Genomic DNA, 26,353 nt, shown 5'->3' with positions numbered 1-26,353 from the left:
TTCAGCTGGTCTTCAGGTGATCCTCCTGGGTGTTGGTTCTATAATTTAGTTGTAATTTTGCTGTGGGTATGAGAGGTGGAGAGCACAGCACTTATCTACTCTGCCATCTTGATGGGTAGTCCAAACTAATTTTATTCTTAAAAATAAAAATCATTAATAGCACAGTATAAAACATTTCCACATTAGTAAATAGCCCTGTCAAATGAAGCTTACCTTTTTCAAGCCCAAGTATGGTTAAAATAGACTTTTTGATGAATTCTTTCTAAAGAGTATTGCATACTTCTGGCTCTCCTAGAGAATATGCAAAACCATTTAACTTCTTGGTGCAAAAGTTCAAGAGTTGTCACGCTTCTACAGGCCTACAGAAAATAAGAAATTTAGGATGTTTGCTTCTATATTAAATCATTATTGTTTTGGAGTTATTGTGAATCAGAATGGTCATTTATAAGTAGGAAGAGATGTTATGCCTCTGGCAATTCTTCTTTACAACTTGTCCAAAGCTGTATTTCATACTACATGTTTTTCAAATTGAAAAGAATTTTAAGCAGTTTGTATGTCAATTGTATTTTTTTTTCAGAGAAAGAATTAGTCATAGATCTGAATATACCTCTGGGAGATCCTTTGCAGCCAACGTGGGTAAGGGATCCGGAAACAAGAAAGATTATTCTTATGGGTAAGATCAGGAATGATATTGAACATGCTTAATTTAATAGCTAAGAAGTACAAACTGCTGGCTTGATGACCTGCCCACTTTCTCTTTCTCTTCCTAGCTCTTTCTGAGCCAAAGTCCAGTAGAGGGTCTAATTCCAATAAGCAGCCCATATGAGAAATACTCTGGGGAGTATTGACAGCAAACAACTTTCAGGGGGCATGTAGTACCATGCATTTGTCCTCTGGGATACAAGTGCTACCATCAGGAGTATTGCCTTCCCCAATAGGAAAACCAGGCATTCTTTGACATGGAGACAAGGGCTGTTTTTGGGGAACTGTAGCAAGTTAGCTAGCCGACACTAGGATACACTCTTACTGTGAGACCAGAAAGGAATTGTGGACAGGATTTAGATAACCTTCTTGGCAGTGATATTCCAGTAATTATACCTGGGACATGAAACCTTTGAGAGGATGACTAGCAAGTGCATCAATCAGCCAATCAGATGCCACACTTAACCTTCGGGTTGGCACAAGGTCGTAGAAACCTGCTGCTGTATTGAATAGGCATTAAACAGTTAGTGTCTTGGATGACCATGGGAGGTCCCAAGGAATGCGTGTAGTGTGGTGGGAGTAAGTAGGAGACACTAAGGTATTTATCAACCAGGCAGTGTTTATATATAGGAAATACTTAAATGTTTTAACAACTGTTATGACTGTTTCAGTGAGTACCAAGGACTATTTATCCGAAGTCATAGAACAAATAGGTCCAACTAGAGAAGCTATAATGATAGTTCACACTTAAAATTTTGGCTGTGAAATAGGTTCCATTTGATTTCTTAAATAACAAAGTTATTTCTATATTCAGATTGTTTATTTGGTAGTAGAGGTAGAAGTACAGAGAATTTTGTTTAGTGTAGTGTCTTAATTAAAAACATTGCTGTTCTGTACCAGGTTAGAAAAGTTGTGAGTATTGTTAGGAGTTCATCACTTTTTGTATGTTTCTTGAGTCTGTGTATTTTCTATATCCTGTATATTTTCTATTTCTAATATGAGATATAGAAAACATTCCTAAATATCCAAGGAAACAGTCAGAAGCTGATGATAGAAGAATGTATTAATTATAGAACTGCAAAGTTTTATAAGTAAAAAGAAATTCAAAAAGGAGATAGTAATTTGTGAGCAATAGTTAGAACTCCAGTTACTTAGAGCCTTTACATGATAAATAAAAATGTTATTTAATAATCAGTTAATTGCAAAGGACTCTATTGGCATGGTAATGGTACATTTGTGTTGTGGGCTATGTTAAACTTTTAAAATGTATGGAAGTCTTTCTTTTTCTTGTCTCTTCGCTACTTTTGTTTTTCATTTGAGCTATAATGGAAAAAAAAACAATACTGCCATTATTATTATTATTAACAGCTAAGACTTTAATGTTTACTTTGTGCCAGTGTTTTAAATACTTTATACAAATTAACTCATTTGATATTTAACATAGATGAGCTATTATTATTTTATAGAAAAGGCAATGTTAGCACAGAAAAAGGATAAATAACTTGGCTAAGGTTACACAGCTTGTAAGACAGAATTTGACATCTGTCATTCTAGCGCCAGAGTCTATGATCTTGATTTCATTTCTTTTGTCTTTCTAAGGCAGGCTTATTTAAAAAAAAAAAAAAATGTGTATATATATAAATATATATATATATATATATATATATTGATTTCAGAGAGGAAGGGAGAAAGATAGAAACATCAGTGATGAGAGAGAATCATTGATTGGTTGCCTCCTGCATACCCTCTACTGGGGGGGTGGTGATCCAGCCCCTAACCCAGGCATGTGCCCTTGGCCGGAATTGAACCTGGGACCCTTTAGTCTGCAGGTTCGACCCTTTAGTCTGAAGCTCTATCCACTGAGCCAAACCTGCTAGGGCCTTAAGGTAGGTTTATATCTAGAAATGACTATTGAAATTATGTGTATATATGTTATATTGTTGAGCAATATCATTGCTGTTGCTTTATAATTATATTAATATTTTTCCCTTAGAGCTTTTAAGGCCACGAGATACGTACACATTTTCAGTTGAACAGGATGAGTTGAAAGTGTATAAAACATTGGATACACCCCTTTTTTCTACTGGAAAATTGATATTAGGGCCACATCAGGAAAAGGGAAAGCAGCATGTTGGCCGGGATACATTGGTGAGTATATTTCTCCATATATTTTTGCTATTGGTACATTTCTATTGTGTTAGACACGATGAGGCATTAAAAACGCTATTTCCTTATAGTGCACAGGTAATTTTTGTTGTTGTTGTTATATCTGTTTAGAGTAAACCAATGGTTATTTTAAAGTTCCTTTTCAGTGTGTAGCAGTGTACCCTTGAAATTCAGAAGTTTAACCCTTTTCGGTCCAACCTCGAGGCTGACTCGACAGACCAGGCGCTAGGAGCAGGTCCAACGTCGAACAATAAGAACATTAAAAAGTTCAACATTCAATCCCATCAATTAATTTGGACCAGACTGTTTGAATTCCAAAAATAACGTTGGACCACAAAGGGTTAAAGAATGGTCTTTACTTAAATGAATCTTAGAACATTGGTTTGCACAGAAATCATTCGAATTTTAGTCCTGGAGGGAGTTATTAAGATTTAGTCTAAATCTCACTTCTTTGATCATGCAGTTTAGCAATAGAGGTTAAAAACTTCTTCCAAATCATTTACGTAGTTAGCAGCAGACTGAAAATTGGGAGCTAGTATATATATTTCTGCATTTTGAATTTAAAAATTATAGAATTTTAAAAACACAGGATACTTTATAATTACTGAATTAGTAGAAATTATTGGAAAGACATTTGTACCCATTGACCTGTGACTCACAGGTCAAATTTTTACTAGGAAAATAAATGAAAAGTTAGGGAAGCTAAGCATATGTAATTATTCACTGTAACTTTGACAGCAGTTGCAGTAATTAGAAACCATTGAATTGTTCTACAGAAAGAAAATTATTATATTTACATTTTGACTTAATAATGAGATAAATCATTATCCTATATAATCCTATATAATTAAAGCCTAATATGCTAAGTGTCTGACCATTTGTTTAACCAGTTGCTATGACGCGCACTGATCACCAGGGGGCAGACACTCTGGTAGGTTAGCTTGTTGCTGGATCAGGATTGGGCAAGACGGGGCCAGACATGCCCTGGAGCCCTTCTGCAGTCCCTCCCTGGCCCCGATCATGCACCAGTGGGGTCCCTCAGCCAGGCTTGCACCCTCTCTCAATCTGGGACCCCTCAGGAGATGTCGGAGAGCCAGTTTCAGCCTGATCCCCGCAGGCCAGGCCTAGGAACCCCATTGGTACACAGTATGACAATAAGTAGTTATTTAGCACTTACATGTTCCAGATACTGTACGAAGCATTTTTGAAAGAGTTTAAGTATACTAGTATGTATTTTTGAAGAATAGCCATATAAGCAGACCTTGGAGATAAACATTTAAGGAAACTGCAAGATAAAATATTCTCTTTATTTTATTTCTGGCTACAATTTAGAAATGGAATGACAGAAACTTGAAGAAACTGTAGAAAGATAACATGTTTATTAGTTGATTATAGTTGATCTTTCTTTCCTCTAAATATTGCCTTTAACTTTTTATAATGAAAATTAGATTTTTTTAATAAAAAAGGGAATAATTTTACATTTTTAAAGCATGAAGCACACTTTTAAATATAGGGATTTTGTTTGTTTGTTTGTTTGTTTGTTTTGTATCTTCACCCCAGGACATGCTCATTAATTTTTGGAGAGAGAGAGAGAGAGAGAGAGAGAGAGAGAGAGAAACATCGATGTGAAAGAGAAACATCGGTCAGTTGTCTTCTGCACAACCAGGATTGAACCTCAACCAAAGTATGTGTCCTGACTGGGAAAAGAACCCACAACCTTTTGGTGTACAGGACAGTGCTCCAACTACCTCAGCCAGCCATCCAAGGTCTAAATACAGATTTTTGAGAAACAAAAGAGGGATAAGATGGAGAAATAGCAAAGGTCTTTAACTCTTCCTTCAAACTTAGTGCTGGAGAATCTGTTTGATAGAGAGGAAGAGAGAAGGAAGCAGTCATATATTTCTTAAAATTAATTCACACAAGAACTAACAAATTAACTATGGTTGCTTTTCCAGAAGACAAAAAGAGATTAAGAAGTAGAAAAATATAGAAGTTAAGTGATATGTGAAGAACCGAAATAAAGCAGAAGAAGAGAGAAAATAATTAAATAAGCAAAGTGTAGAAATATTTGAAAGCTAGGCAATAAATGTTCCCAAATATGAAAAACAAAACAAAAATAAAAAAAGTGACAGCAACTCACTTAGAAGAGCCAGTTTCTTAGAGAAATGTCTGATTCCAGGCCTTTGGCTGAACTTGGAATATTTTTATCAGACCTAGGAGCAAACTTTCAAAGACCTTTATGATTGAATCATAAGGTTCAGAATCTAACTTGAAGATACTCTGATTGGAGAAAGATATGAAAATTTGATTGACCACATGAAAATTACAACTAAACTACAGAACAGCCACCATTCAAAACCAGAGAATTAAAGAAGCCACATTGAGACTATGGAGACAACAAACTGCTGGCCCCACACCCACATGTGGAAGATAAAAATTGGGTGGTAAAGGCTTATGCCAGTGATGGTGAACCTATGACCTCATTTTTTTGGTTGATTTTTCCTTTGTTAAATGGCATTTAAATATGTAAAATAAACATAAAAAATATAGGTCTTTGTTTTACTATGGTTGCAAATATCCAAAAATTTCTCTATGTGACACGGCACCAGAGTTAAGTTAGGGTTTTTCAAAATGCTGACACGCCGAACTCAAAAGGTTTGCCATCACTGGCTTATGTTATTAGATAGGGGCCATCTAGATAATCCAAGATAATTCTCCCATTTTTTGAGGTCCCTTTTGCTATATACCATGACAAATTATGGAGATTATAACACATGGACATCTTTCTAAGGCAGTTATTCTACCTACCACATTCCTTATATTTCTTTGGAGTATAGTTGTTATGGTTCAATTTGAAATGAAATTATAATTTTGAATTTTACAGGTTTTTTATGTTAACTTTGGTGACCTTTTATGTACCTTACATGAAACATCTTATGTAATAACAACTGGGGATTCATTCTATGTTCCTTCAGGTAAGTAATTAAAGACATTTTTTTCACATGGTTAAATATTTATGTAGTTGCTCATGAGCACATAAAAATGAAGTGTGATCAAAATGAAGTGTGATGTGACTGATGCCAAAGAAGTTTGATAAATATTTTCTTTGAATTTTGTACATTAGTGTTTTGATACATGAAAATTGAATGAGTTGGTTTCTTTATTGCTGAATATGAAAATCTGTTGTTGTATCCAGGGTGGAGGGAAAATTATTTCCCTTGGGTTATCTCTAAGACATTACGTAGTCAAACAGTTTTTAGTAGTTTATTTTAAACATATAGAATAGTATGATTCATCAGTTATTGAAGAACGCAAGTCTTTGGAAATAGGAATTTTAATTTGTTCATTCATTTCACAAATGTTATTGAAAGTCTGTCAAGCTTTGCTCTAAGAATGTGGGATATATATATATCAAAACAGGCAAAAATTCCTGCCCTCGTTGAGCTTACATTCACAGTAATAGTAATGTTTGTATAGTCTTTTATGTATGTCAGCACTGTGATGACCACTTTACATTTTATTAACTCAGTTTATCTTAGTATGTATCAATTTCCAATATATAGAAAGTCACAGTATGGTACTCAATGCTATGAATCTGTCTTTGTTTTCTGTTAATCTGTATTTTACTTTAGCTATTATTTATTACCTAATTTATATGTAAGAATAGCATTTGCTTTTTTTTTTTTTAACTTTGAGATTTTATTTTACTAAATATTTTACCTTTTGTATTTACCTATTTATACATATGTCTAGTTTAGGGGAATCCATAGCTGTTCCCAAACCCTAATAACCATTGGGCTCAGAGAGATTTTATTTTCTTGCATCCTTGTCTAATTTATTTTTATGTTTATTATCAATATGATATGAAATTAACATCCTTTTAAGCCTTATGTGGATCACAGGGGTTGGTTAACTCTAGGATTTTTCAATTAATGGAGTTAAGTAATAGGTACTTTGGGTTAGATGAATTGATTTTGGGTACCATATATTTTAACTGTGTTAGTCATAGCCAAACATTTAATCAAAAGAAATCATCTTATGGGAGTAAGTTTTAATTTTATTTTCTTATCACTTCTAGGTAATTATTACAACATCAAAAATCTTCTGAATGAGGACAGTGTTCTTCTTTTTACTCAGATAAAAAGATGAAAGACGAAGCAAAATTTAAATATGTGTATATATATATTATATGCACACATGCACACACATGTATAATAGTTTACGTAGTTGGTACATTTGACTTGTAATTATTTGTGATTTTTAAAATAAAATTTTTATTTAGTTTTGTGTGTACTCATATCTGATAAATATTTCAAACTCCTATATGTATCTTCTAACTAGAGGCCCAGTGCACAAAATTCGTGCCTCTTGTCTGCTGTTGGATCTCTGTATATTATTCTTTATTTCAGTCAGTGTATGCTTAATTTCTGGTTGGTCCTTTTTCATATCCTCGAGGGTCTCACTAAATTTATCGGCGGTTTCTAGAAAATTCTTGAAAAACCTTATAACTGTGGTTTTGAAATCTATATCCAGTTGTTTGCTTTCCTCCATTTCTGTCATTTGTGACCTGTTTCTTTGTCTCCGCATTTTTTATGCTTTCCTGTGCTGGTAGAGTGGCTTTGTGTGCTAGGTGTCCTGTAGGGCCCAGTGGCTCAGCCTTCCCAATTACCTGAGGTGGGCACTCTTGGTGCACCCCTTTGTGGGCTTTGTGCACAGTCTTGTTGTAGTTAAGCCTTGATTGTTGTAGGTATCACTGGGAGGAATTGACATCCAGGCCAATTGGCTGTGAGAATCATCTGTGTCTACGGTGGGATAACTTCTGTGCTGAAGACACCCTTATGAGGCAAGACTTGCTTCAGTGGGGCTTTGGTGCTCACTGAGTCTGCGCCCTGAGTGTGTCCCTTCTGGATCTGAGGAGTTGTATTTGGATGGTCCCACTCTGACCATGAGTACACTGGCTCTTGGATCTCTAAGGAGGTGCTAATTTAGCCTCTGCCTGAGGCTACCCAGCAGGAGCTACGAAGAGAACTGCAGATTCCCCTTCCTTGTTTGGGGTTTGGAGGTGCCCAAATGAGGCCCAGCTGTGAAGCAATGCAAGCTGCTGTGGGGCCTTGGGCATTCTCTTGGAAGTTCTGGGTCTGCCTGGCCCAGCTGCAGTTTGTTAGGTAATTTTCAGATTGCAAAGGACCAGGGCATTCATATGCAAAAGCATCTGCTGCAGCTTGGGTGTGGCGGGGTCTCAGGGAATCAACAGGGTGGAGCAAGCAGCAATGGCTGATCCTCAGCCCTGCCCTAAGGGGCCCCGCGTCTCAGTGTCCCGGTAATCAGTAATCGCTGCAACCACCTTTGAGAGAAAGCCGCCCTCGAGTTCTGAGTTCTGCCCGCTGCCAGACAGTCCAGTTTCTCCCCGTATGAGTCTGGGTCCCCAGAGACTCACCCGGAACTGGAGTTCAGAGCAGTCAGGGGCTTGTGACTCCCAATTCAAAAGACAACTGCATCCTTAGTTGCCAGCCCTTGCTGCGTGCACCCCCGTACCTCTGCACTTCCGCATCTCCTCTGAGTCTCAGTGTGCTTTCCTCTTTCCTTCTAGTTGTAGAATTTCCACTCAGTTAGCCTTCCTGTGGTTCTGGATGATGTCCATTTTGTCTTTTAGTTGTATTTTTGAATTTGTTGTGGGAGGCAGCAATTTCCGGTGTTTACTTATGCCGCCATCTTGGTTTCTCCAGGAAGTCCCTCTTTTAAGTCAGCCTTTGCCTATTCCACTTTGATTTCTTGCAGCACTATTCTATTTATCACTGTAGGTAGGTTTCACTTGTTCTAGAACTTTATATAAATGGACTCATAAAATATTCTTTCATTCAGCAAATATCTAAGATTCATTCACTATATCAATCATTTATGTTTTATTGCTGAGTGGAATTCCATATGATTATACCACTTCTTTTCTTCTTGATAGACATTTGGGTTGTTTCCTGTTTTGAACTAGTATGAATAAAGCTGCTGTGGATATTCTTGTCAAGTTATTTAATGGACATATGTTTTTGTTTCTCTTGGATTTATATCTATGATGGAATTACTAGGTTAAAGTATATGTGTATAGTTAATGTTATGAGAAACTACCAAACACCTTTCCAAAGTGACTATCATTTTTGCACTCCTACTAGAAAATTATGTGAACTGCAGTTGCTTCATATCTTTGCCAATATTTGGTGTTATCAGTCTTTAATTTTAGCCATTACAGTGAGTTTTAAATATCTCTTTAGGAAGGTACAAGTTTGTTCTTGTTTTTAAATCCTCACCCAAGGATATGTTTTTATTGATTTTAAAGAGAGAGAAACATCAGTGTGAGAGAAAAACATGGATCTGTTGCCTCCTGTATATGCCCTGACTTGGGATTGAACCTGCCACCTAGGTTATGTTCCATTACCAGAATTGAACCTACAACCCTTCAATGCATGGGAGGACGCACCAACCAACTGAGTGACACCGTGCAGGGCAGGAAGCTACAAGTTTTATGCTGTGTTTGTTTTATGATCCATCTCTATCATTTGTATATTGTCAGCTATGGGTAAAGGGAATTTTTTTTTTTCCTGTATGGATACTCCGTTATCTTGGTTGAAAAGTTATGCAAGTGCTGTAAGTCTTCTAGTTTTGCTCCAGAGTTTCTAGATCATTTTGGCTATTATTTACTCTTCAACAAATGATATATCTTTCCATTTATTTAGATCTTAGTTTCTTTTGATGTTATTTTATAGTTTCAAAGTAGAGATGTTGCTAATTAAAAAAAATTATTGGTAGGCATTGCAATGTTTGGTACTATTGTTTTTCAAACTTTCTTTTTCAAGTTTTTGTTGCTAACATGCAGAAGTACAATTGATTTTTACAAAGTCATGTGCCACATAATGATTTTTTTTTGGTCAACGATGAACTACATATACTATGGTGATCCCATAAGATTGTAATGGAACTGAAATTTCCCATCAGCTAGTGATTATGTAGCATTCGTACCATAATGCAGCACATTATTCATGTGTTTGTGGTGATGATGGTGTTAACCTCCTGTATTGCCAGTTGTATAAACGTATAGCAATTATTTAAGTACATAATACATTATAATAAGTGACCATGTTGCTGGTTTATGTATTTACTATACTTTTTATCATTTTAGATTTTACTTACAAAAAAGTTTGCTGTGAAACAGTTATGATGTGTTACATGGGTAGAGGCTTCATCTCCTTTGCCATGTCTCTTGATTGCATCATTTTCTCTTGTGCTTGATCTAATCTCATGTTGTTTTGTACAGTAACATGCTGTACAGGCTTGTAGCCATGGAGCAATATAGCCTTGGAGTGTGGTTGACTATGCCATCTAGGTTTGTGTAAGTGCACTCTATGATGTTCATGCAATGATGAAATCACCTAGTGATGCCTCTCTCCATCAAGTGGTGAATGACTGTATTCAGTTTATATTCTGTGACTATGCTAAATTCAGTCACTAATTTTGTTTTGTTTTTCAAAGATTGCTTGGGATTTTCTATGAATGTATTCTATCCTATCTAATAAAAGACAAGCAGGGTTATTGACCGTACCTTCGCTACGCTTCCCATTGGCTAATCTGGGTGATATGCAAATTAACTGCCAAGAAAGATGGCCGTCAACCGCCAACAAAGATGGCGGTTAATTTGCATATCTAGGCGCAATGATGGGTGGCGAAAGGGGAAGGACGGAAGAACGGTGATCAGAAATCCAGGCGACAGGCAAAAGCGGGGGGGCAGGGCAAAGGTGGCCCTGGGTCCGCCTTTGCCCTGCCCCCCAGCCCTGGATCAGAGAACCGGGGCTGCCTTTGCCCACCCCCCAGCCGGTGATCACGATTGGAAAGCCGGGCGCAGGCAAGGCGGCACCCCCAGGACCCAGGAGCCGCTTTGCCTGTGGCCCGTGATCCTGATCACAAAAGTCAAGGCATGCCTGAGGATTTTTTGTACATGTCCCACAATCTAGAAGCAGAGTCAGAATCAAGAAGTGGAGTCTTACCTCAGCGCTGGGGTGTTTAAAAGTATCTAAAAATAGCAGTTCCATTGTGGAGTCCACCACCATGTTTGCCCTGACAGGAGGCATGCTGAGGACTTCCAGGGCAGCCCTATAACCTCCAGGTGGTGACAGCAGCTCTGGAGAGGGAAAAACTGCAGCACTTCCTGTGTCCACAGTGCTAGCACTGCAAATCTTGGCCTATCTCCAGCACAACAGAGAAAGGCTGAGAGAGGAGAGGTGGGTACGGTGGCTCCAGTGGTCCAAATCCTGTCATTGTCTGCATTACCTAGCCTCGGCGCCCTCCAGAGCAGTCTCAGTGCCAGTGCAGAGGAGGCTTTGGAAAGGGTGGTGGTGAGGAGAATGTTTCTGACTCTGGATACCCAGTGAAACTGCTGTCAGGAGCCTTTCTACGGCTGGCAGGAAAACGCAGCAATGAGTGAAGAATAATGTCTCAAAATGAAGAGGTTGGTTTTTTTTTTTTTTCTCATCAGCAAAATGTGAATATTACCTAACCCCACAGACTTTGCAAGAATTAATTCAAATAAAATTCCAGAAATCATATAATGGCCAGGCTGAAGTAGATAGGTTGGTTGAGCATGAGCATGGTCCTGTGCATGGAAAGGTTGCAGGTTCAATTCTAGGTCACCTGGGTTTCAAGTTGGATCCCTGGTCGGGGCTCTTAAGGAAGGCAACTGCAGGGATGTTTCTTACATTGATGTTTATCTCTATCCCTCTCCCACTCTCTAAACAATGGAAAAATGAACTAATGCCATATCTACAAACGTGGATAATCTAAAAAAAATAAATAAGTGGGAGGGCCCTAACTGGTTTGGCTCAATGGATAGAGCGTCGGCCTGATGACTGAAGGGTTCTAGGATCGACATTCCGGTCAAGGGCATGTACCTTGGTTGCAGGCACTTCCCCAGTTGGGGGTGTGCAGGAGGCAGCTGATCAATGTTTCTCTCTCATTGATGTTCCTAACTCTCTATCCCTCTCCCTTTCCATTAAAAAAATCGATATATTTAGAAAAAAAGAGAAAAGGGTAAAAGAGGTTGAATATGTACTGTATAATTTAAAGTATGTAAAAAATAACTTTTAAGGGGCATATGGATGACATCTTTCGGACATCCATCCAGATATCCTTCTGGACAAAGCCACTGTGTTGGGGGCCAAGGCAGAAGCTGTTACAGGCAATCAGGCTGGCAGAGGAGGGCACTTAGGGGCAACCAAGGCCGCCAGGGGAGGGCAGTTAGGGGTGGTCAGGCAGGCAGGGGAGCAGTTAGAGGCAATCCAGCTGGCAGGGCAGCAGTTGGGGTGATCAGGCCGGCAGACAGAGGTGCTTAGAGGTGATCAGGCAGGCAGGCAGAGAGTTTAGGGGTGATCAGGCAGAGGTGGTTAGGAGTGATCAGGCAGGCAGGGAAGCAGTTAGGGGCATCAGGCAGGCAGGCAGAGTGGTTAGTGGCGATCAGGCAGGGAAGCAGGTGAGCTGTTAGGAGCCAGCAGTCCCGGATTGCGAGAGGGGTCCCAGATTGGAGATGGTGCAGGCCGGGCTGAGGGACCCCACCTGTGCATGAATTTCGTGCACCGGGCCTCTAGTATATACCATGACATCTATAGATAAAGAGTTTTGACTTCTTTTTTTTTAATCATTGTACTTTATATTTCTTAACTTACTGTACTGGACCTCCAGCAATTGGCTAGAAAGACCAGCCATCCTATCTTGTACCCAATCTTAATGGCATTCAGTATTCCACCCTAAAGTATAATATTGACTATAAACTTTTAATAGATTTCTTTAAATTAGATTGAGGAATTCTTTGCATTTCTAGTTTGCTGAGATTTTTTAAATCCAGGATCTATCTGTGTCTACTGAAATGATTATATGGTTTTCTCATTTGTAATATACCACTTGGTGAATTACATTTTTAAATTTTGATCTCCCCTTGCATTTTGGGGGTATAGCCCACTTGGATATGATGTACTATTTTGTTTAAATATTGTTGTATTCAGTTTCTTCCTATTTTGTCAGGGCTTTTTGTATATGTGTAGGTCCTTGAGGAAATAGTGATCTGTGGTTTTTCTTTTTTTGTTATGACATTGTCAAGTGTTGGTATCAAGGGTTACAAACATCATAAAATGAATTAAAAATGGTTTCTTTTTGTAATCTCTGGTGGAGTTTATATAAGATCAGTAATATTTCCTTCTCAATTGTTAGAAAGAATTATCAGTAAAACTATCCAGGCCTTGATAGCTTTATAGGAAGATTTTAAATTATGACTTTCCTTCTTTAATAAGTATCAGAATATGCCGAACCGGTTTGGCTCAGTGGATAAAGCGTTGGCCTGCGTACTCAAGGGTCCCAGGTTCGATTCCGGTCAAGGGCATGTACCTTGGTTGTGGGCACATCCCTAGTGGGGGGCGTGCAGGAGGCAGCTGATCGATCAGTCTCATCGATGTTTCTAACTCTCTATTCCTCTCCCTTCTTCTCTGTAAAAAATCAATAAAATATATTGAAAAAAAAATAAGTATCAGAATATTCAGATTTCTGTCTCTAGTTCTGGTAAATTGTTTTTGAAGAATTTGCATATATATATATGTATTTTCTGCTTGATTTGCAAATATTTTATAACATTTTCTCTTTCAACAGTTTGCTCTATATTTGACTTAAATTGTTTTATACTCAAATTGATATAAACATGCTTAGTACATCTATTGGGGTGACATTGGTTAATAGGATCATATAAGTTTCAGTTCTGGATTTCTGTGTTACAAGATCTGTATATTGCACTGTGTGCCCACCACCCAAAGTCAAATCATCTTCCATCACCATATATTAGGCTTCATTCCTTTCCCCACTCCCTTTCCTCTGGCAACCACCACACTGCTGTTTGTGTCCATGAGCTTCAGTTTTATATCCTACGTATGAGTGAAACATATGATTCTTAGCTTTTCCTGCCTGACTTATTTTACTTAGCATAATATTCACAAGCTCCATCCATGTTGTTGAACATGTCAGTATTTCGTCTTTTCTTATGGCTGAGTAGTATTCCATTGTGTATATGTACCACATCTTCTTTATCCAGTCCTCTATCACAGAACACTTTGGTTGTTTCCATGTTTTGGCCACCATGAATAATACTGTAATGAACATAGGGGTGCATGTACCTTTGCAAATACATGTTTTCGAATATACACCCAGAAGAGGGATTTCTGGGTCAGATGGTAACTCCATTCTTAATTTATTGAGGAATTGCCAGACTGTTTTCCATAGTGACTGTACCAGTCTACATTCCCACCAGCAGTGAATAAGGGTTCCCTTTTCTCCAACCTCTCCAACACTTGCTATTACTTGTCTTGATATTAGCCACTCTAACAGTTGTTAGGTGGTATCTTGTGTAATGTTTGTTACCCCCACGTCCCACGTGGTTCAGGGTTCAGGATCTGTAAGAGGTCCTCACGCAAATGAAAGAGACAAGACAAGAAATAATAATTTGGAAATATTGGGGGACCAGGCGGGCAAGTCCAACTCAAGAGGAAGGACTTCCGCTAGTGCTCAGGCCTCGCCAACCTTTTATTGGTTTGGGATACACCCATAGCCCTTAGGCAGGCAATTTCCAGTATTTGAGGAAATAGTGATCTGTGGTTTTTCTTTTTTTGTTATGACATTGTCAAGTGTTGGTATCAAGGGTTACAAACATCATAAAATGAATTAGAAATGGTTTCTTTTTATAATCTCTGGTGGAGTTTATATAAGATCAGTAATATTTCCTTCTCAATTGTTAGAAAGAATTATCAGTAAAACTATCCAGGTCTTGATAGTTTTATAGGAAGATTTTAAATTATGACTTTCCTTCTTTAATAAGCATCAGAATATTCTGATGCTTATTAGCAGACTAGCCCATCAGCAAGGATTTACATAATAATAAATGGGGAAGTTGCTTCAGCTACCATTGTCTGGACTAACAGTGGGTGCACAGCTCTGACCTTTGCCAGGCCTTCAAGGGTCACCAGCCTTCCGGGTTCCTTGTCCATACCTCTCTGCTAGTGAAGACAATAGGTGGCTTCCCACAGTATCTCATTGTAGTTTTGATTGCATTTCCCTAATTGCTAGTGAGGTTGAACATCTTTTCATACATCTGTTGGCTGTTTGTATGTCTTCTTGGGAGAGGAATCTGTTTAGGCTCTCTGCCCATTTTAAGTCTCCTTTCACCTAGGGCAGTGGTCGGCAAACTGCGGCTCGCGAGCCACATGCGGCTCTTTGGCCCCTTGAGTGTGGCCACGAAGTTTCAGTCGCACTGTACGTGTGCGCCCGCATGTGGTATTTTGTGGAAGAGCCACACTCAAGGGGCCACAGTTTGCTGACCACTGACCTAGGGGTTTTAAAAAAATGTATCATCTTGCCTGGATTCAAACTGTGGAATCTGGCCCTTATAGTATCATGCTATTTCTGTCCCTGTTCAATTTTTAAAAAATTTTTATTTCAAGTTTTATCCTGGCTCCCTAGGGATAGCCTCTGTCTCTACATGGCTTAGTAGTCGATCATTTATTTGGACTGAATGTTAAAATCAAACACTAGGAGCCTGGAAGCCTTCTATGCTCTGCTAATTGTTCCCTACTCTGGATGGGGCATGCATTCAGTGTCAGAGCCCGTTCTCAACTCTTCCTTTGCTTTTACTTTTGCCATGCTTTCTTGGGTCTCCTCTCTGCATGCACCACATCTAAGTTAGACATGTTTGGAGAGTTCATCTTGGGCTCTTCTATGGTTGTCCTGTTTTCATTATTTTAAAATTTCTGGCTGTTCTCCAAAAACTGTCATTGATTTTCTTTATCTTCTGTTTCCAGCTGGAGTTCACTGCCTATTAACTGCTGCCTGTCCCTCTTATCTAGGGGTCTGGTTTGAATGCCATCCCATTAGTGGAATATTCCCTGTCCCTTGACCAGGTGTGAGTTCTCCCTTCCCTTAACCCCCATGACCCTGTATAAGATTAGACCTAGGGATTTTTTAGAATCTTAGTAAAAAGACAAAAAAAAAAAAAAGGTAAAGTCAAGGCTAGTGTTCTGTCTATATACTGAAAAGTTAAAGGCTTAGATTTATATTTATGGCAAAGTTCCCTTTGTTCTGGGAAGCAAGTTGGGGTCAAAGAAGCACCAGCTGTGTATGCAGCTGGTGCTTACATTACAGTCCACACAGTGTTGACTCACAGAGAGGAGTTGGTGGACAATGATATGCTTCTTGATCTTAAAGAAAATAAAAAAATCTGAATGTGATCAGATTTCAGTGTGATGTACAAAAAAAAAAAAAGTGAATGTTTTAGTTTTCTAGGACTGCCATAATAAAGTACCACAGACTGGGTGGCTTAAACAAGATAAATTTTCTCACAGTTCTAGAGACTAAAAGTCCAAGATCAAGATGTCAGTGGAGTTGATTTCTCCTGGAGTCTCTTTTGGCTTGATGGTCATCTTCTTTCTGTGTCTTCACACGGTCTTTCCTCTGAGTGTGTTTGTGTCCAAATGTCCTCTTCTTATAAGGGTGCCAGTTATATTGGATTAGGGCTCATCCTAATGACCTCAGTTTAACTTAATTACTTCTTTTAAAGGCTTTATCTCCAAATACAGTCACATTCTGAGGTACTGTGGGTTAGAGTTTTAACATGAATTTTGTGGGTACACAATTCAGCTCCCAAAAGTAATTACTAGTATAAGACACTGTTGTAATGTACCCCGCAAATCACAGAAGGATGCCTCAAGAAGTCGAATTAAAGAGTCACATTTATTGCAATCCGGGACTATGAGGGGCCATTCCCAAATCTCATAGCAATAAGATGGTGGAAAAACCAGACTTATATAGGCAAAAAATCACAAAGGTATTGATCACATCCCAGGGTTTGGAATGAGGAACCTGATTCACAAAAAAAGTTTAACTGAGGTGTCGGGGGAAACCAAGATGGTGGCATAGGTAAACACCGGAGATTGCTTCCTTGCACAACCACTTCAAAAATACAACTAAAAGATGGAACGGACATCACCCAGAACCACAGGAAGGCTGGCTGAGTGAGAATTTTACAACTAGAAGGAAAGAGAAAAGTATACCGAGACTCAGAGGAGGTGCGGTGCGGAAGTAAAATACTAAGGTGCGGAGGTGCATGTGGAGTGGGCTGGCGGCTGAGGGCACGGTTGTCGTTTTCAATTGGGAGGGAGCCTCAGGCTCTGAGCTCCAGCTCCGGGTGAGTCTCTGGGGACCCAGACTCAAAACGGGAGAAGCGAGACTGTCTGGCATCGGTCGGAACTTGAGGGCAGCTTTCTCTCCGAGGTACTTGCAGCAATTGTTGGGACACTGAGAAGCAGAGCCTCTGAAGGCAGGACTGAGAGCAGCCATAACTGCTTGCTCCGCCTGCCCTGTTGATCCTCTGGGACCTGCCCTGCTCAAGCCTTGCATGCAGGCATTTGCTGGATAGGCTCAGACAGAGGCTAGATTAGCACCTCCCTAGAGATCAGGACAGAAGTTCTCCCACTGCAGACACAGCTGATTCTCACAGCCAATTGGCCTGGAAGTCAAATCCCCCACCTCCCCCCAGTGTTACCTACAAAAATCAAGGCTTAACCACAATAAGACTGTGCACAAAGACCACAAGGGGGTGCACGAAGAAAGCATAAAAAATGCGGAGACAAAGAAACAGGACACAAATGACAGAAATGGAGAAAAGCAAACTGCTGGATATAGAGTTCAAAACCTCACTTTTAAGGTGTCTCAAGAACTGTCTAGAAGCCGCCAATAAATTTAGTAAGGCCATCGAAAAGACTGGTGAGACCGCCGATAAATGTAGTGAGATCCTCAAGAAATCTAGTGAGACCCTTGATGTTGTGATAAAGGACCAACTAGAAATTAAGCATACACTGACTGAAATAAAGAATATTATACAGACTCCCAACAGCAGACCAGAGGATCGCAAGAATCAAGTCAAAGATTTGAAATACGAAGAAGCAAAAAATACCCAACTGGAAAAGCAAAATGAAAAAAGAATCCAAAAATACGAAGATAGTGTAAGGAGCCTCTGGGACAACTTCAAGCATACCAACATCCGAATTATGGCGGTGCCAGAAGAAGAGAGAGAGCAAGATATTGAAAACCTATTTGAAGAAATAATGACAGAAAACTTCCCCTACCTGGTGAAAGAAATAGACATACAAGTCCAGGAAGTGCAGAGAACCCCAAACAAGAGGAATCCAAAGAGGACCACACCAAGACACATCATAATTAAAATGCCAAGGGCAAAAGACAAAGAGAGACTCTTAAAAACAGCAAGAGAAAGATAATCAGTTACCTACAAGGGAGTACCCATACGACTGTCAGCTGATTTCTCAACAGAAACTTTGCAGGCCAGAAGGGAGCGGCAAGAAATATTCAAAGTGATGAATGCCAAGAACTACAACCAAGATTACTTTATCCAGCAAAGCTATCATTCAGAATTGAAGGTCAGATAAAGAGCTTCACAGATAAGGAAAAGCTAAAGGAGTTCATCACCACCAAACCAGTATTATATGAAATGCTGAAAGGTATCCTTTAAGAAGAGGAAGAAGAAGAAAAAGGTAAAGATACAAATTATGAACAACAAATACATATCTATCAACAAGTGAATCTAAAAATCAAGGGAATACATAATCTGATGAACAGAATGAACTGGTGATTATAATATAATCTGGGGCATAGAAAGGGAATGGACTGACTATTCTTGCGGGGGAAAGGGGTGTGTGGGATGCGGGAAGAGACTGGACAAAAATTGCGCACCTATGAATGAGGACAGTGGGTGGGGAGTAAGGGCGGAGGGTGGGGTGGGAACTGGGTGGAGGGGAGTTGGGGGGAAAAAAGAGGAACAAATGTAATAATCTGAACAATAAAGATTTAATTTAAAAAAATTCACTGAAAAAAAACCAGTTTACAGAAGCAGAATTAAGCATGTTAATTATAGTTTTGGGTCTCAGGGTCACTGAATTGACAGAAACACCTTATTTAGAGCCCTCAGGTCTTGAGACCACTGGGTTGCCAGGAACTCATATCTAGAGCCAAGGTAATTTAGAGTAATTGCGCTGTCCTGGTCTTGGGACCGCTGAGTCAACTGGAACACATTATCTGTGGCCACTAATACAATTTAGGATAATTGTGCTGTCCTGTTTTCCAGGTACGGAAGAATGTGCTTTCTAACACCAGTAAGATAACAGTCAATGGGATAGTCATTCAATCGAATGGGATGATTTATACAATTCAGAAATTCAAAGTAACTTTTCTTTTGTTAAACAAAGCAAATAAGTACCATACTTCAACACTACCATTCTGTATTGGTTATTATTTAAAGGAAATATATTCTCAACAGGATTGGAAATGAAAGATTAGCTGAACACAGTTTTGATGGTCCTGATAATGCCATTAATTATTTTTATTCAATTTTATTATCTCAGTCGACTCCAAGTGAAGTATTTCAGCAATACATTCACTGTCTTTCTTAGTCTATCTGTATTATTACCTCAGGACCAAAATGTCACAATTTTTAATATTAAACTTAAGAATATCTAAAGAATCAACCATGAAGAGTTGTCCCTTCCCTACTACTTGATATTTCTCACTTTTAGGTATGTTAATAGATATTTAAAAGCATATCCAAATACTTTAACATAATACAATTAATATTTCCAGCTTTGAATGCAACTTAGTTGTACTTTATAAGGATGCACATTGAAACCCAGAGATGCATGGCTTGCTAAGGTTATGGAGTTAGAAAGGGGCAGATTTGGAACTTTGAATCCAAATCTGATGGTAAGGCCTATTCCTTTGGTTAGTGTAGACTTTTCAATACTTTGGAGCAAGTAGAAAGTGAACTGAATCATAATGATAATGCTAGCTGATACTTAATAGCCACCTGCCATGGTTACCATGCTAAATTAGTACTTTATAGGAATTAAATCTTTTCTCCAACCCACGAATTAGATACTTCCTAATTGTACTTTCAGTTCTTAATCCTGCAGTTGAAGAAACTGAGATATAAAGAAGGTTCCCAACTTGAACCTCAGGTTGTTTGATCCATAGTTTTTATTGTCCTTTTAAAAATGATTTAAAAAGACAATTTAGTTGATACACACAATCTTTATTTAATCTTTCATGAAGCAGCTGTCTCCATTCCCAAATGAGGTAGAAGGCAGGAAGCTTTGGTAGGATAAAGAATAAGGAACAAGGAAGAGAAAAATAGAAAATTAATAAGGAGCAAGGAAATAAGTACAGAGCACAGAGTTTGCTTGGCATTTGGGAATTGGCTGACTGGATGGATATACTGAGTTTCTGGCCAAGCAGAGCATTTACAGGAACATGAAAGTTGCTAAGTTTCCACTTTGGGCCTAGAAATTTATTTAAACTGTTCTTAATCACCACACACACACACAGTACTGTCTTCCTAGTTGTGTGTATTTTATCATGGTTTCTACAATTTATATTTATTGTGAAAAAATACGTATAACATGGTATAAAATTTACCATTTTAACCATTTTTAAGTGTACAATTCAGTGACATTAATTATACTCATGGTGTTGTGCAACCATCACCACTATCTATTTCCAAAACGTTTTCATCATTCCAAACAGAAACTTTGCATCTATTAAGCAATAGCTCTCCACACTCACGTCCTCTAGCCGTTGGTAGCCTCTAATCTACTTTATGTATCTATGAATTTGCCTATTCTAGGTGTTTCATAAAACTAGAATCATACAATATTTGTCCTTCTGTGTCTATCTTATTTCACTTAACATAATATTTTAGAGTTCATTCATGTGCCATGTATTAGGATTTCCTTCCTTTTTATTGACGATGTATATACCACATTGTATTTATCCCTTCATCTGTTGATGGATGCTTAGGCTATTTCCATTGTTTTGTTATTGTGAATAATGTGCTATGAACATTGTTGTACAGTATTTATTTGAATCCTTGCTTCCAATTCTTTGGGGTATATTCATAAGAGTGAAATTGCTGGGTTATCTGGTAATTTTACATTTAACCCTTTGAAGAAACACTAAACTATTTTCCATAACAGATACACCATTTTACTAGTATATTCCCACCAGCTATGCACTGGGGTTCAAATTTGTCTATATCCTTGCCATCATTTTTTTGTGTATTTTATTGGTATTACAGCTGTCCAAGTAGGTGCAAATTACTATCTCGTTGTTTTTCTAGTTGTATTTTTGCATCAGAACAATAAATTGCAATTGGACAAGAAAGTTAAAGTAACTTTTTGGTAACCAATGGAAGGTCTGCATGTTTTGGTGAATCAATATTTTCAAATGAGCCATGTATGATATAAAATCATGTATGGGTAAAAGGTCCATTCAAAGCATAAGAGGAAAATGGATTTTAACATTGGAGTTCAAAAAACTCACTAATATGGTTTTTCAGATGTAACATTGCAACTAACCTTTAAGACAGTAGCACTTATCATGTTTTGTCATAGTATCAAAGAATATACACTACAATCTAAAAAGGCTATTCAAATACTCCTCCCTTTTTTTATATAAAAATTTACAGTACTATATTTTTAATTTAATTTTATTTAATTGTTTCCATCACTTTTTATCCTCCCTATGCCCTCTACCACTCCTTCCTTTTCCAACTGCATATCTACATGATCAGATTTTCTTCAGATATTTCAACCATAACAATATATTGCAAAACACTGAATACAGAAGCAGTGATAAGACTTCAGCTAAGTGATACAGCTTACTCAGCTAACCAGCGCTATACTGGCTAACTGATCCAGGTTAGGAATCCTTCCTAGTGTATTCCTGTAACACTGAGACAAAGCAGGGCATTATTTAAGGATGGATGTACCTGCAATCCAATGTTCAGTTAGAATTTTAGTTGGAACATTATGGACTTGCTAGTTTTAGTTTGGGGTTGTATTTAAGCTTCAAAGGTAGTGATTTTTTGGAGCAATGGAAACAGGAGAATTTTTGTTTTATATGTGCTATAAAATTAGATTGTTTTAAGTCTGTGGTGGAAATAAAAGTAAACCAGGGATTAGAGAACTGATAGTGTCCGGAACCTTGGCAGTGATACCTTGATGCTGTGTCTTCCTCACCATTGCAGAGGGCTCTGCAGCTGAGAGTGATTTTCAGGCTCTGTCTTGATCAGCAGTTTGAATGCAGTGAGGGAGGTGAAGGAAATGTTTATCTAAATATGAGAATGGAAAGTTAACAACAACAACACTTTATCTCCAATTTAAGTAGTCTGAATTGTATTGATGACATCTTCAGGGACATCAGTTGGCCTGATAGAAACTAGGAATGATATACTTGAAGAGAATGTACCTTCTACGTAAGAATCCCAGAGAACAGTGCAAGTTTCAGCCTTCCTTTGTGAAGTCAGCTGTTCCTCAGATCATCATGTCTCATTTATGGACAGCTGTATGTGAAAACATTCTCCCTTTTAATCAAGACTGAATATTTGAGTAAATGGCATTTGAAAAAAAAGGACCAAATGAAATCATCTGGTAGTTTTAAATGGAAGCTTTAAATACCATCCTGAGATATACTAAAATTACACACATGAACAATGCATCTATCCAGCTTTTATACACATCTAATTAACACACTGCAGTGTGGGAGTGAGACCACAAGATGGCAGAGGAAGGACTCTAATCTCCAAGGCTTTTCCTCCAAAGTAAATAATGTATCATGATCGAGCTAATTAACCTCATCATTAATTCAATGGAAGGGTTAATAAATTATCGAAAGCTAGGCATAATAGGATAGTTTTAACAAATATTTTGAACTTTTAATAATCATTTCATTTGTGTTCAGGGAACAACACCAAAGAATAGAATTTGTCTCGTCAAGAATAAATCCATATTTCTCTTTGGTTTAAGAATTAGAATTTAACATTTAATGTCAATTATCATGAGTAGACACAGAGATCAAATATGCTAAGTTCATTGTTTTACAGTTTGGTCCTAAATTCTTGTACGGGGAGGGGAAAACAGAGAAAAGGGAGAACACTTTTCCACAGTAAATTTGGAAAAAGAAAATTCAGGGTATCTAGTTAGGTAACTTCCCACTTCATAGTATTTTGGAGGTAGTCCAGTTTAATATGTGGAGGAGGAAAGGAGAAGGTGAGGTTTGATGGACATAAGGTTGAATTTATACAATAAAAGACAACCTCTTTGGTGTATTGCTATGGTTCTCTATATGTTATTTCTTTAAATCCTCCCCATGATCCTTTGAGGTGAGTAGTATTGTTACCATCCTCATTTTATGGTGGAAAAAAGTGGTTGATTCCAGCATGGATGGAACTGGAGAGCATTATGCTAAGTGAAATAAGCCAGTCAGAGAAAGATAAATACCACATGATCTCACTCATTTGTGGATTATAGAGAACAACATAGGCTGATGAAAAGGGACAGATCCAAAGACTGAGAAACAGCGATCAGGCTATCAATCCCCAGAAGGAAAGTAGGGGAGGGCGGGGGTAAGGGGAAGAGATCAACTGAAGGACTTGCATACATGTATATAAGCCAAACCAATGGACATGGACAACAGGGGGATGGGAGCATGAGTGTGCGTGGCGGGGGGGGGGGGGGGTGAGGTTGGGGGTTAATGGGGGGGATGAGGACACATTTGTAATACCTTAACTAATAATAAAAAAAAAAAGAAAAAAGAAAAAAGTGGTTGATTCACTGAAGTGCTAGAGTAGTAGGACCACATTTTGAACCCAGGTAATCTGAGTCCTGAGTTCTTGCTTTAGCTATTCTACTCTATCACCCTTGAACCTAATTTCAGTTTTTTTACTTGCATATGAAAATATGTTTCATGCATAGCATAAAATAAAATAAATAATATTTGGACACAACCTAATATATAATATATACCATATTGGTAATAAAATTGACTATAGCTTTATTAAAGTATGTTTTTTATGTAGTTTATTCTTTTTACAAGAGAGAACAAGTTAAAAGCCAGGGAATTTAAGCTATTCCCTGGGCCATTTAATAACATTTTCCCAGGAGTAGGACCTTATTTTTTGAAATGGAAACGATGCTACATCTTAATAGTTGACCAGCTGTTTTGTATACCTCTAGCAACAAACTTGGAAGCTTTCCCAAGTTCAAGGCTTTTGAATTGGTCTATGTGTATATGTGTGTAAATGTGAATATGTAAATATGTCTTTCTTTGTTAACTTGGTCATACTGAGAAGGAAAAGAGACTCAACCTCCTTATATCAAGTAATTATTTGTATGAAACAGGAATCGAAGCTGCCTCCACTGTTGCTGGGGGTAGAGGAGGGTGCTTGTGAATCTTAGTAGTTTGGTTGGTCTTAACCAATCTTAACTGAATAAATACATTCTGTTGCTCTGATTTAAGATGGCAAATGTTGACTGAAACTAAAAATTAAAACTAGTAATTTATATTTAAAAAGCCACAAAAGTAAATAAGGGTGAATAATATTTAAATAGTTAAACCTCGTGATGTATTTTGCAAGTTGTTGGTATTTATAATTTTAGAGCTATTAAAGCTTAAAACTACTCTAAGACTTTTGGGATATTTTATCTATCATCTATCTATCTATCATCTATCTATCATCTATCTATCTATCTATCTATCTATCTATCTATCTATCTCATCATCATCTGTCTATCTATCTGGAGACATTGAGGAAACCACCGTCTTGATGCAAAAATTCCACTGGTGCCACCTGCTTACACCACCCTCTATACCTCCTTGTTGTATCAGCCTTTCCCTCATATTTTGTAAAGACTTTGACTCCTGCTGATGGTGTTTTCTCTCTGCTGCCATTGACCATTCAGTGCTCATTGATGGCTTAGCCAACACCCGGCCTTGTGGTACCGCTACCCCTGTGTGATCTACCTTTATCCACTCTTGTGTCATTGTCATCATCCAGACTCTGTTATCTATTATCCTTCTGGGCCTCTCACTTCCTTATTTACAGTTAATTTTTTCTCTCACCTCATAATCTCTTGCCTTTTTGTTTTTTCCAAGTCTAGGTTTTACTTTTTTCTTACCAGGCTACATCCTTGTGCAATGTCTTTTATTCTCTTACCAGGACCTTCTCATTTTTTTCCCATCAAACTGCAAGTCTCATCTTTTAGGACTTGGGGTCAGTGTTTAAGTAAATTCCTTATTGACTCCCCAGCCCTCAGCACTTTTGTCACCTTCCTTCAGCATCCTACAGTACTTTATTTCATCCAGAACAATGTTTTAAACCCATATTTTACAGATTCGGAAGCTGTGGCTCAGTGATGTTAAAAACTTGCTCATTGTGCCCTGGCTAGAAATTGGTAGAGCCAAGTCAGGTTTTCTAACTCTGAGTTCAGTGATTTTCCTCCTTAGAAGGCTTCAAATAATTTCAGGAAAAGAATATGCATTTTTACATATATTAATTCCTTTTGTTCTGAAATTAAATTTTATTGTTTTGCTTTTTGGTGATAGAAATCTGACCAGATTATTAGCTATGAAGGAAGGTTGCATGACCTTACATTTTATACCAGCAGGTGGTGCTCTGAACCTGCAATCTATCTAAATAGCTCAAAATCAATTTCTGACTAATGGTGAAAGTTTAACATTATCAAAGAGAAAGACTTGACCACCATCTAATTTATAGTACCTCTCAGCTGTCACATGTAACTTCTGTAAAAGTGAATCAGAATAAGGATTAGAATCAAGGTTCTGGAGGGAGAATTTGGATATTTGGTCTCATTTGAGAAGTATAAGCTTTCCACAAGCTACCATATCATTTAGTACAGGGAATTTTAGTCCCAGGTTTATATGACATCAGTAGGTCTTTGATGATCTCAAAATGTGTCATAAAAATCTTATAAAATTATAATTCTCTTTAAGTACAAATATATATTTTAATGCTTTTAGGAAGAGAGGAAGCAGCAACTTAGACACATGATAGATATAAGGAAAACCGAAAGAATCACTCCCTTTCCTATCTAAAATATCCCCCTCACTGGTTTGTGAAAGTGCTAAAAAAATATATTTCCTTTTTCTTATAGGTAAGACTTTGGAGGACCCATTGAACTGCAAATGTGTTATCTCGATAGTCTAATCCATTACGTCATTTATACTTAGCAATACCACCACAGAAGCAATTAGATTAGCTTCATTGTCTAATCACCTGGTAGTGATTTGAATGCAAAGGACAAAGGCCAGAAAATCAGATGGAGGGGAGGATTAGCAAAGATCAATAGCTTGGAGTGAGGATGTCTAGTGCGCTGAAAAGGCTGCTTGTGATAATTTTGTCTAGTTTTATATGTTTTCTTTTTTCTCTTTTCCCTCCTTCCCATTCCCTTCCCTTTCCTTTTGTGGAGAGGAATCACTGACTCCTTCACACGGCCATGGCCATAACTCTGTGAAGGAAGCCTCCTCAACAGGATACTTCAGAGGAAGCTTGGCTTGA

The 26,353-nt window shown here is 38.0% G+C and overlaps 1 protein-coding gene across 9 annotated transcripts in view; it reads left to right on the top strand.

Annotated features, from left to right (window-relative positions):
- CENPC (centromere protein C) overlaps positions 1-15,847 on the top strand; it is a 68,832-nt gene extending 52,985 nt beyond the window's left edge. For 6 of the 9 annotated variants that reach the window (XM_036335334.1, XM_036335345.1, XM_036335305.1 and 3 more), the window contains 4 exons: positions 578-673; positions 2,696-2,850; positions 5,753-5,843; positions 15,738-15,847. In XM_036335334.1, coding sequence (XP_036191227.1) covers positions 578-673; positions 2,696-2,850; positions 5,753-5,843; positions 15,738-15,832 — 437 coding nt within the window. In that variant the 3' untranslated portion in view covers positions 15,833-15,847. Of the gene's footprint in view, positions 1-577; positions 674-2,695; positions 2,851-5,752; positions 5,844-6,946; positions 7,151-11,185; positions 11,342-15,737 lie in introns of those variants that run through there. The other 3 variants (XM_036335324.1, XM_036335315.1, XM_036335353.1) reach the window with 3 other exon arrangements.
- Positions 15,848-26,353: the final 10,506 nt, after the last annotated feature.

Source organism: Myotis myotis, unplaced genomic scaffold (assembly GCF_014108235.1).
Source record: "Myotis myotis isolate mMyoMyo1 unplaced genomic scaffold, mMyoMyo1.p scaffold_m19_p_1, whole genome shotgun sequence".
Taxonomy (NCBI): Eukaryota; Metazoa; Chordata; class Mammalia; order Chiroptera; family Vespertilionidae; genus Myotis; species Myotis myotis.
The sequence above is the reverse complement of the archived record's forward strand: the minus strand, read 5'-3'. Positions and strand labels throughout refer to the sequence as shown.